Source organism: Balearica regulorum, chromosome 2, assembly GCF_011004875.1.
Source record: "Balearica regulorum gibbericeps isolate bBalReg1 chromosome 2, bBalReg1.pri, whole genome shotgun sequence".
NCBI lineage: Eukaryota > Metazoa > Chordata > Aves > Gruiformes > Gruidae > Balearica > Balearica regulorum.
Window position 1 is genome coordinate 123828011 of NC_046185.1, and position 12817 is coordinate 123840827.

The window sequence follows — 12817 nt, forward strand, 5'->3', positions numbered from 1 at the left end:
ACCCATACAGACTCACTCACTCACTCTGTTCTCCCTTTATGGTACCTTTTTTAATAGCAGACCTAATTGTAGATGAATATTACATAGGAAAAGCAAGACTTACTGTAATAAATAATAATAAACTAGTAAACAAAAGAAAAAATTAAAGGTTAAAACCAGTTGTCTGTCTTCACATCATGCCTCCTAGCATTAAAATTTCATTTTAATACAACTGTAGGAGCTGAGGCTGGGTTGTCAGCCTTAGTCAGAATATACAGAATTATTGCCTTTTTGCTGTAATCTTGACATAATTTAAGCGTAGGTTTTCTTTACATATTTGCCCACAGCCAGCCCACTCATGTTAATGCTTTCTGCTCTTTTTGAGTGAAGAGGTATGTATGAAAAATACATACAAATAAGGCAGAAATCGCCCCTCTGGCAGATTGTCTGCTTAACTCCAGATTTCAGGCAGATTTGGGGAGGTGATCAGAGCAGCACACTTGCCTCCCAATTAATCAGTAATGTAAACTGCATTTTCACTGGCAGAAATCAATTTGATTTTCATAAAGGCAGAAAAGAATTATGTTCTTGGTGGATGAAGCACAAAGCACAGTATCTGGGAGATGCAAATACTGCATGAAATTCTCTCACAGCACAGGAACATAGGTTCGAGTTGCCACGAACTGCAGACCTTTAACTGCTCTCTTCCCCCTGTGCCCTATACCGTCCTTTGGGCTGGAATATTTGCTGCAGCTGTATGTTTTCATGAGGTGGGCACTGAAATTAAGTAAAGATGGATTTGCAGCTTTTCACTTGGCCTGGCATCTTGATAGCCTTAGTTCATCCTCCTAATTAAGCAGAGATGTCTGATTTTATGCAGACAATTCCAACGATAAAAAATATGAATATTAAAAAAGATAATAAAATTAAATACGCATTCTTTGGAGGTTTTGGAGAGAAAGAAAACTTCTTGTTCCTAATCATGACAAATGGTTTCCTAAATCAAATTCTTTGTGTTTTTTTGGGGCCAGTAAGTGAAGGCTTCCCATAGCCCAAGGGGAAGGCAGCTGGCTGTGAGTGGGGCTGTAGGAAAACTGCTCTGTTTTGGCTGCTGAATTGGATGGTCCCAGCCAGAAGTGAGCAGCCCCGCCAGCATTTAGCCAGAAATGCCACCGCCCGCCACCCCCCCCACCCTCCCCGGCCTGGTCACTAAATAATCAAGTGCAGGCAGGAATGGAAGCAGCTGCCCTCCAAATTCCCATGGGGTTTAACGTGTGCTTCAAGGCTGAGAGATCAAAACTCAAATCCAATTTTTGGCGTCAAGGTAGGAATTGGCAGAAGCTGCTCTTACTCAGGCAGCCCACCTCACCAAAAGGCTAAAGAGTGAAGGGTCTCCCGTCTGGAACAGCTCTAGCCTGGATGGAGTATTTTAATCTTTTAGAGACCATCAAAAGGCAGAGTAATTCCCACAAGATATGAGGCATGCAAAGGCCTTTGTGCTATTTCTCGAGCTTGTTTGCTAGAGAATAGATTTTCTGTTGAAGCAATATTTTAGAAACCCAGCACTCATCGTGAATCAGGGAAGTTTGGAAGTGGATTTGAAGTCAGCTCTCACTTAAGTGACCACAGAGGTCTGTTTTGGCTGAAAAATATGTTATGTTAATTAGCAAAATGGTTTGTCTAAGGAAGTGAATGTATGAAAGTCTTTTAATAAAAACTGCCTTGCATACTGCAAGCGTTTAAATTAAATTGGGACAGAGTTACAGCTGACACTGAGCAGAATTGTTTGTGACTTTTTGGCTTGTTTGCTTAAAAAAATCTGGCTGGTTTCTTGAAAGATAGCTGGTGGCTCTTTATCGCACCCTGTTGCACAGTTTTAAGGATAAAATTAAAAAATATGTTCATAACAGAAACGTATAGTTTATGTCTTATATCTCCCATAAAACGTAGTCCTGCTGAGGTACTCACAGTAGCATGTTTCGGACTTGGCTCAATTCGTCATGGCTTTATGCTCTCAATGCTCCTCTCTCTGGATTGAAATTCAGACTTCAGAATAAATGAAGTAAAAATATCTCTAAATAAATCGTATGTATAAACAGGTTGTCCATTTTCCCCACATTTTTTTCTGTAGATGCAATTTCAAGTGAGAACGGATGCATCCAACAAAACTGCTACTGGCAGCCCAAATCCTAAAGTTCTCCCTTTAATTCCTGCAGGAGGAATTCCCAATGACCTCCACGATTATCCTGCTTGCATGAGGACTTTAACTGAATATGGTGCTGATAGTGTTTTTACCAAAGAGAAATTCTGTACACGATAAAATAGGGTGTCATTTGAGATTTATGAAAAGCTTATGGATATTGTAACACTCATCAATAATTTACCCTTTCTTGCTCTTTAAGTTTTCTCTAAATGAGTTAGGAGTTTTAAAGATAGTAAACATAAACCTATATGGTATACCTCTGAATGTATGTCAAGAAGTTGTCAGGGAATGCTGTGCTCTTGAAAGATAAAGACTGTATAAAGAGCTAGGAAAAGGAAGGAAAGGTTTTCTTTACTTTCAGTTGCAGTAAAATAAATTCAGGATCTTATTATCATCCACTGGATCACCCACTGCCGTTCAGAGTCCTTTTCCTGCCTCCCCAAATGGATGGTTACTATGGATTTGTTACTATGAGCATTGTAATTGTGGTCTCAAGTCGCAAGAGAACATTAGCTGGGAATTTTCTAGTTTGCATTAAGATTGCAAGAAAATGAGCGCAGAAGACAATGTCTGTAAGAGTCATGGAAATTAAAATGACAGACAGAAGAAAAAATTCATAGGAGCTACCCAGCAGCACAACCAGAACTCATTTTCCATTTCCTTGTCTTAATTTTTAAACACACTTTTGAATCACAGTAGTTACACATGCAGAAATTCTCACTGGTCTTAGTATTTCCTTCAATTTCATCTCTTCAGAGGGGAAAAATGCTGATATTAACTTTGAGATGTAATTCTTACTTCTTTTGATTGTTGAATGAAACATTTAAAATAACAGTAATAAACAATGAACCATCATATTCAATTTTCCTCAGAAATAAACACAGAAGTCTCAGATCTCAACAGAGGTTTGTTTTCTTAAAGGAGGAAAAGACAAAGGAGTTAGAATTAAATTCAACAGATAAGAAAAAAAGGAGAGGAATAGAAGAGAGGAGAGGAGGAAGAGGAAGAGAAGACCCAATACAGTGAGTTAAATAACTTTGTAAGGATCCAACTTTATTCAGTACCTTATCCAATTTAAAAAACAAAACAAAACAAGAAAACACCACCAAAATGGGAATACTTTGTAGATTAGTATCAAGTAGTACAGTGGTGAAAAAGAAAAAAAATATGTAAATGCATAATAAATCTTTCATGTAATTATTAGGTAAAGCACATGCATGCTAAAGACATATAAAAGTAATGTTTATGCCTGCATTTTCGTAAAAATATACATGTACATGCTGTGTGCACACATTCACATATCAGACCACCATACATTGTGCGTAGGCTGTTGTATTTTAGGAACATTTCAGAGAGTTTTAATAATTTTTATTAAGAGTATTTTTTGCCTTTCTCTGACACTGGGAGAGTTAACTGAGTCTGACTTACACAGCTTAGAGAAAATAATTGTTGAAATATGCATGTTTAAATATAATATACTGGAAACACAGCTGACCTTGACCCAAAATCACATTTCTGAGCCTGGAGCAAACTAGGTATGGCTGGCTGCTATGGGTTAGAAGTGAGTACTGGATCCTACCACAAAGCCAGAACTCCCATTTCCCAGTGGTATAAAACTTTCTAGATTGACAAGCAAACAATTTCTGATTAAAAACTAAATTGATAGAGGAGTACTTCCATATTTACATGAGAATTAGTACAGATAATTCCTGCTAAGTAAAGAGCAGGTTTTGTTGACCTACTGTTTTACTCCTCATACCACTTTGCAATTTCTGTTTTGTAATACCTAATGCTGACTTTATGATGGTTTTAGAAACACATCTGTAGATGCATGTTTGTGTGACGTAGCGACAGGACGGTATTGTTTCTGTAGTACATCGTGTTTGGGTCAGGATGAAAGGCACTTTGGTATGTTTGCCCGGACAGGGACAGACATCTCTGGACATAGAGAAAAAACAAAGTAAACTACAGTAATATTAAACTGCAAAAAGGTTGAAACCCCAAGTGCAATAAATTACCTTGAGAAACTCAGTAAGCAATAAATGTTTTGCAATACAGAAAATAAATAGTATAATTTATGACCTTACCGTTCCTGTTGTGCCCAAGGAAAGGTGGTTCATCTGTTGGGTCAGAGGGCCCATCATGCTTGCTGGCTGCATTGACATAGTGTGGTCCATTGTTGGTGTTATCACAGCACCCTACAAACACATATCATTTACACTTCAACATTTCACATTAAAAAAAAGCAGCATTCTCTAAACAAGTGAACCTGGCTGAAAACTTGACATGAATCTTAAAAGAGACTAATATATCTGTCAGAGGAAATATGTTTTGTTCCTATTGACAACCAAACTACACACATATATTATTTGTACTGCTAATGAGGCCATTTTATGTCAGTTCCAATTAAGCGTCATTTTTTACTTCATTGCTTCTGACAAACAAATGCATATGTTCTTTCTATGATGAATGCTACTGTACATTGCAAAATGCCTGTCATTTCTATTTTTCCATATCCTACATAGAACAATCTTACAGACAGAACACATATGTCCCCAATTTTCTCTGACTTCTAAAACCTTCAGTTTCTGAGATCTTCAAACTATTATGGTAATTATCTTGGTTTTTTCCAGTCTCAATTAAGAACCCTTACTCATGACATTTTATAGCTGATTAAGTAAGACTAGCTATTGACAGTGAGTCTGGTAGTGACACCCATTTAAAACACACACACACAGAGTTTAAAAGCATATTTCTTCTTCGTGTGAAAAACAAAGGCATTAATAACAAACAGCATATGAGCTAACGCAAGAATGAGACTTTGAACAAAAATGAAACAAAAGGCATGCCAGAGGAGCTTTGCAGAAAGCTTCTTTGTCATTCATATTCCTTGGTTTTTTGCTCTCCCACTCCCCAAGGTCCCATGTTGGTAACCTCATGCCTTACTGAAGCGTTGATTCTCTTCAGTTCTATGGTGTAAAATGCGATTTCCTGTGTTGGTTAGTGAAAGTCAGTAAGACACAGAGTGGTCTGCACTTTTTCTTGCAGACAGTGAAATTTCCAGCTATTTCTTCACATGAAATAATAGCTCTACTTTGTGCATATGTATGTTTGTGTGCATACATTATAAATTTGCATAAACAATCACAACATTACATCTGCTACAAAGTATGGAAAATGTGGATGAATATATTTAAAAAAAAACCCTGACATTTTTTCTATCAAGATTACTGACAAAATCCACCTATTAACAGGAATTTGAAATAAACTAGTTCCAAAAACTACAGCACACCTGTTCTTAAGTGTCTAACATTTACGTAGAGCTACACAACTGCATTGCCAAGAATCTGATTAGAAGCAAGATTTCAAATTTGAATTTGCAAATAAAAAATAAACAAAAATCAAAAATGATGGGGAAGTACCAACGCAATCTTTTCTCCCTTCCAGCAATATTTTGTCTATGCACATCCTATATGAGAAGCATAGATTCTGCAGCCTCTGCAAACTCATAACTTGCATGCAATAGTAAAGAGGAGGTAGGCTCAGCTGGATCGGTCCTTTTTGTAATACCCTCAGCATATGAAATGCATACCTGCTTGTTTTATGTCACATAGTGGATTACATTTCTTGCACTGACAAGAGTCCCTAGAGAAATGTGGCAAATTACAAAATTAACCTTCACAGAATATCTCTCTTGATTCCAAATAAATGCTTATAAAACAAGCTGATCAGTGTGCAAGTATCAAACCCGCAACGGTTGTGAACACTTTTGCCTCTTTCTTGGCTATATTCATTTGCACTGGTTTACACAGACACACAGATTATCCCATAGATTAATTCATTGTAATGAACTACCACGGTGTTAACCTTCTCCTTTGTTGCCATGGGTCCTTACAAATCAAGACAGTCACAAACTTTCACCATAAAATTTCTTCTAGCGTAGTAGGGTTAACATTTTATTCAAAAAGCCCTTCTTTCTTCCTTACTTGACATTCTTCTCTTTCACGCTGCTCCTCTCTTTATGCTGAAAAATATCTTCCCTTTTACTGAAAGAGTCTGAAAGCAAATCTGCGGGGCACACACTCATTCAGCCCATTTGGCAGTCCCTGCATAGTAGATTCAGTGCAAGAGTCTGAAGTAGCACCGTGCCCAAGGAAAGTGATGTTCTTGCTGTATGTTCAAAACCAGTGGCCTGGGATACCAGGGCTGCTCCTCTAGAGAAGCAAGACAGGATCTTGGGGTTTGGACATCCACCTGCACTTTTTGGTTATGGTAAGAAATCACGATCTTTATGCTCAGAATGATCCACACCATAAAACAGCTTTTTTACTGTACCAAACCATAAACGCTCAAACCAAATTTGTCAACTGATAGTTCTCAGTTCCCTCTATGAGCAGTTTTCTCCTTTGGCTTAGAGATGGACAACTGCCTCAGGGCTTTCCATGACAGACAAGGTGAGCTCCTACTTGTGATGTGTGATGGGGTAAGCAGAAAGTCACACCTGCACCACAGCTTCGTGCAGCCCCACGCTGCCGGCAGTAGTGGCTGCAATTAATTTAGGATGTCCCAAAGCCTTAAAATACCTAGCTTTCTTTGCAAAGATGTTTATTGCAAAGGTATGCTTGGAGGAACTTGTTGCGATTACAGACGTGACAGACTGATAGCTATTTCCGTGTATAAATTCAGGAACGTAGAAATGAAGAAAGAGCAGCGATGAAGGAAGTCTTATGATTTAGTGTAGCAAACCCAAGTGCCAGACACACAGTGGAAAAATCTGATAGCAAATGCCTTTCAGTAGCAAGACAGTTTTTGCAAATAAACTATTCACAAAAATATGAACCGGAGAGAAAATATATCAAGGACAAAAAAATTACTCACAGACAGTAAACATATTTTTTTAAAATAGAAAATACATATATTCTAGTCTCTAAACATACACCGTTTAATACGTTAGGAAAAGAAGTTGGGAAAACAAATCAAGTATTTGCAGCCTTCCTAAGGCAGCTTAACATGTTTGAAGTCGACAGTTACCTAGAGCAGAGAATTACACGCATTTGCCAGACCATTAATTCACCAGAGTTTGCAGAATCCTCTTGTGATCATGTAGGGAAAAAATTATACTTAATTAAGGAAATATCGTCTGGTTGTTAAGGCGACACCCAGTCTCCAGACCATAATGGGTTTCATAATACATGCTGTCAAGTCCATTCATATTCAACTTATTTAGCTGTAGAAGACAACAATGTCTTGCATCAGATGATACCATCATTATTAAAAGTAATTTGATTCTTTTCAGCCTATAATAGGTATTTGCTGATAAACATCCACTTGGCGACTGGCAAAGGCTACAGCAAACGTATTTTTCATCTTCATCTGTTTGGATGTCTGATTTTACTGCGTTCGTAAACCGTACAGAGAGACATCTAAGCATGGCATAATACTACTAAAGGCCCAGCTTAGTTGAAAAAAACCTGCAGAAGAAATTATGATGAGGTTTTTGCCACTGTCTTTGCCAAAACAAGTAGCTGGCCTGCCAATTACTTAGGTCTGCCCTGTTGCCTCAGTATGATTAATTTTTTTATAATTCCTCCAACAAACTAGTTACTATAATGTCTTTTAAATTTGGCAAGACACCTTTGGCGTATGACTTGTCATATAATTCTGTCAGTGCTTTAAAAGAAATGAAGATTAACAGGGAAAATGGTAAGGAACCACTGATACAGAAGAAAATGCATGATTTTTGCAACACTGCGATAAAACCGAGATAAGTTAATTGACTATAGACTTTAATTCCTCTTCACTTTATTTGAAAGATCTTGCTGTTCTAAAAGAGTAAATGCTCTAAGTTCTATGGACATACTTTTCATATAAGTGAATATATTTATTTCAGAATATTTTCTAGTCTATCACTTGCAAAGAAACAAGCCTGACTTTATCAACTACAAACACTGTACGCTCCCTGTATGGCAACAAACTGAAATCACAGGAAGGACACTAAATGCAGCCTGTTTATTATATTAAGTAAACTATCTTTAAGTACTTGCCAATACCAAAAGGCATTAGCAAAAATAAAGTGCATGCTGGTGCATGATACATGTCACCTTATGTGCCCTGAAGGGTGGGAAAGTGACAACAGAAATAAAACGTGTATTAGGGGGCTTTAGAAACAGAGAGTTCACTAGTTGAGGGATGCACTTGGGGGCCAGTGGGAGGAAGGATTAGTTAGTCCCAGCTTTCTAGAATAATGAACTGTATTAAAGGCTTTTGTTTTATTCCAGTGTTCTAATAGTGATACTGGACTTAAGGAACAAATACCAGCTGAATAAATAGTTTTTAAAGCTTACAGTAAGCATCTGATTGTTTTACAATTTACTTTTTCTTTATTTGGGAAGTTGTAACAAATTAAGCTTACTTACAAATTCTACTTTGTAAATACTGGCCAATGTAAAGCCAATAAACATTATGCCAGCAAATGCACTTTTCAAATTTGTTTACAGACACACTGTGCAGTCATATAAGCACCAGGTCATTCCATCTGAAAAGTTATTACCATACTACCAAGTGAATGTCTTTATGTTATCGAGAACATGTTGTTTCTTGAGGTTTTATTAAACTGAGTGAAAGGATGACTTTGCTTAGGCTTATCAGACCAGACATGTCTATCAAGAATTAATACGAAAAAACCCCAACATTCATACTTTTTCGCAGATAAATGTACTCTCTCTGCATACTGAATAAATGACAACCATATTTCTATTGGTTTACTGTTCTGTCTAGGTTGACTTGTCTCATCTCCTTGGGCTGTCTCTCTCAGGCAGCAGAAAAAATAGGGTCCCCTTGTCAGAGCAGTGAGCCCGGTGAAGAGCTCTGAGCTGGCTGTTAAGTGGCCAACCTTTCATGACTACAGTAGGAAGACTAAAAGGTAGCTGTGAAATTTGCTCTGCCCTCTGTCATCAACTCTGCTGGGGATACTTGTCGATATTCCATAAAAACTTATTATATTTCAAAATCAAAGAATATTTTTATACTTTTTTTCCCCTTTCTCAATGAAAAGTTGCCAACTGCCTTGGCATTTACTACCTGATCAGAGATTAAATCATGATTTGAGTACAGTAAGGAAGATCAGCAAACATCAGCTAAAAATGTATCTTCTGCCAGTCTTAGGCTTTGGTTTCATTTCATTACATTGTTGAATTTAAAAGCTAGCTACGAATGGGGTAAAGTGAGCAAGAAGCCCAAACCCTGCACTAAATTAAAGCAGCTTTAACTTTGGAATGGGCAAACCCTGATACAGACCTTCACCCATTCTGAGTCCTGTTTCTGTGGCAAGCACTAAACCACAATTTTGTACTGTAATATTTCTCATCTTGGGCATAAATTCAAATTCTTATCCAACATCACCTTAGCTGAGTCTCCTTGGAGCAACGGACACATTTGCTTTCCCTTTCTCATTTTTTTTGTGTTATGTTTGTGAACTTCTTTCCTTAGCTAAAAGCATATGTCAGAGGTCCAAGAGAGTTACTACCCAGAAGTAACTGGTCTTAAAGGATTAAGAATCCAAATACAGTGTGGTAAATAAAGAACAAAGGTGACCGCTATGTATGCACCATCTTTCCTACAACAGCAGCCAAGGTTTTTAATGGTTTCTTTCCCATTGTCCTTCTTGCCTTTAACTGTATGTTCTGTCTCCAAGTTTGAAATACTGCATTTGATAACATACAGATACTAGCCTACATATATAAATGAAGATTAAAAGGACATAGAAATCACAACATAAACATCATAGGACATAAACATCACAAGATAAAGAAAACACAGTTGATGCAATAGAAAGAGTTTTATATCAGTGACTGCAATACCTGCAACTATATTGGTACCAGTTAATAAATGTATTACATCAGAGAGTACCACTGTGATATCATGCTAGTAGTTCATGCTCCTACCAGAGTTGAAAAAACTGTAAGTTTCATAGCATACAGCTGTCTGTTGATCCAAAAGGACTTAATGAAAAGAAAGAGATATCATTTCTATTGCAAACAAGACGGTGCCAGTGTCACTCAGTGCCTAAAGTGACTTTTGCATGGTGACTTAAATCTTTCCACTGAAAATAAGAACTCAAGAGAAAGGCCATTGAGCAAAAGGACAGTATTAATGAAGGGAAAATATACCTGAATTGCTACAAGGACCCTGCAGCAGAGTTTGAGAGCCCTGTGCTATATCTTTGCGCCTACTGTCTACACATGCAGGCTGGACCACAAGCCCATGTGCTCTCTCTCTAGACTGTGGGAGAAACAGTAGTTTTCATACCCTTCTCCAACTTGCCCCAGGAATAAAACAAAATCACTTGTACTATGTACCTGAAAAAATGGGTCCAGCTTTGTTGGGGCTTGCTGAGTCTTACAGATATTTTCTGATGTGGACTAATTCCTTATTTCACTGTCTCCCAGTGGCTGACGTGCCATACTAATAAATGGGAATCAGGAGTCACAGAATCATAGAATCATTTTGGTTGGAAAAGACCTTTAAGACTATCAAGTCCAACCATAAACCCAACACTGCCAAGTCCAACCACTAAACCATGTCCCTAAGCACTACGTCTATGTGTGTTTTAAATACCCCCAGGGATGGTGACTCAACCACCTCCCTGGGCAGCCTGTTCCAGTGCTTGACAACCCTTCTGGTGAAGAAATTTTTCCTAACATCCAATCTAAACCTCCCCTGGTGCAACTGGAGGCCATTTCCTCTTGTCCTATCACTTGTTACTTGGGAGAAGAGACTGACACCCACCTGGCTACAACCTCCTTTCAGGAGAGCAATAAGGTCTCCCCTCAAGCTCTTCTTCTCCAGGAGCAGCCTCATCAGTGCCGAGTACAGGGGAACAATCACTTCCCCAGTCCTGCTGGCCACACTATTCCTGATACAAGCCAGGATGCTGTTGGCCTTCTTGGCCACCTGGGCACACTGGCTCATACTCAGCTGGCTGTTGACCAACACCCCCAGGTCCTTTTCTGCTGAGCAGCTTTCCAGCCACTCTTCTCCAAGTGTGTAGCGTTGCAGGGGGTTGTTGTGACCCAAGTGCAGGACCCAGCACTGAGTCTTGTTGAACCTCATACAATTGGCCTTGGCCCATTGATCCAGCCTGTCCAGATGCCTCTGCAGAGCCTTCCTACCCTCAAGGAGATCAACGCTCCTGCCCAACTTGGTGTCGTCTGCAAACTTACTCAGGGGGCACTTGATGCCCTTGTCCAGATCATTGATAAAGATATTAAACAGAACTGGCCCCAGCACTGAGCCCTGGGGAACACCACTTTTGACCATTCACCAACTGGATTTAACTCCATTCACCACAACTCTTTGGGCCTGGCCATCCAGGCTCTTTCCTGTGGACTAGTTTTTCTTAGCATTAGAATGGATTTTCATCTATTAAAGCTAAATCCAAACAATATTTCCTCTCCAAACAGTTCTGCTCTGTTGCCTCTCTTCATGCCTTTAACTGGGCGTGAAAATTGACTTGATGGCACATCCTAGTTCTAACAAGGTGCAAAATGGAAATTATTAAACAGCACAATTAAAATATGAGTCAGCACCAGTGTTTATCTTAAATTTTCACTTCCCTTCCTTGCTAGGTCCAAATGAAACTTTCAAAAAGGATGCTATATTTGCATCCTCAATAGTCTGATATTATATATATACATACACACACATGCACATATATACACACATATAGAGACGCTTATAATGGGATACGGGAAGACAAATGATATTGACATTTCTACTACACCCACTCAGGCCACTCTGTTTTTTCAACATGTGGATAATTTTTTTGAAGTTTGAAACTCTCAGTCCAGGATTTATTATGACAAAAGTAACTAAAAGCAACAGTGTCAGGTTTTTAAACTTCTTATTTATGAGCAGCATTTAATAAACGTTGAAAAAGAGCTTCTGTCACTGGCTGAAAACACTTACTTTATTTTACTCAGGGAAATATGATCAAACTACAAGAAATACACCTCACAGAAAGACTTGCCTTCAGCGCTTGTGCTTGGATGCAGAGCAGATTGGTGGCACGAGAGCGTGTATGGCATGTTTAATGTGGTAGGACCTCGGGTCTCCCTGGGTCTCAAGCCTTCTGGGCAAGGTGAGGCAGCCTTGCCTGTCTGTGTGTCTCCATGAAGTCATGACAACAGACATTTGATCAGACCAAATGTCTGAGACACTGCACTGTTGATCTCTGCTTTTCTGGCGAGATTTAGTACATAGGTCATTTGCCAGGCACAGAGAGTGGCTAACTGGGTTTGGGGAGGAAATGTCTGTGACATTTCTTCTACGTGCACTTCTAGCCTTCATACTACAATGGCCAGTGACAGGACAGCAGCTGTGATCTGTAACAGATGTGCTGTGTTTCATTTCCTGCCCGAAACCAGGAGGTACTCGTGCTGTGTGAGCTACAACCTCGCGGCTCTGCTGGAAGAAAACATTCACTCATTAGAAGGACAAACATTGACACTGGGAGACAGAAATGCTGAGGAACTGGCTACCAACAAGAGAAAAAACAGCCAGAAAAGCATGCGGGTAATATAACCCTATGTATCCACCACAGGTAAGATGGCAAAATGACATCCTACACAACCACAG

At 38.9% G+C, this 12817-nt stretch overlaps 1 protein-coding gene across 6 annotated transcripts in view; it reads right to left on the bottom strand.

Annotated features, from left to right (window-relative positions):
* Nucleotides 1–12817, bottom strand: part of RBMS3 (RNA binding motif single stranded interacting protein 3) — a 715580-nt gene that overhangs the window by 29666 nt on the left and 673097 nt on the right. For all 6 annotated transcript variants that reach the window (XM_075745772.1, XM_075745774.1, XM_075745775.1 and 3 more), the window contains one exon: nucleotides 4270–4380. In XM_075745772.1, the coding sequence (XP_075601887.1) occupies nucleotides 4270–4380 (111 nt within the window). The remainder of the gene's footprint in view (nucleotides 1–4269; nucleotides 4381–12817) is intronic.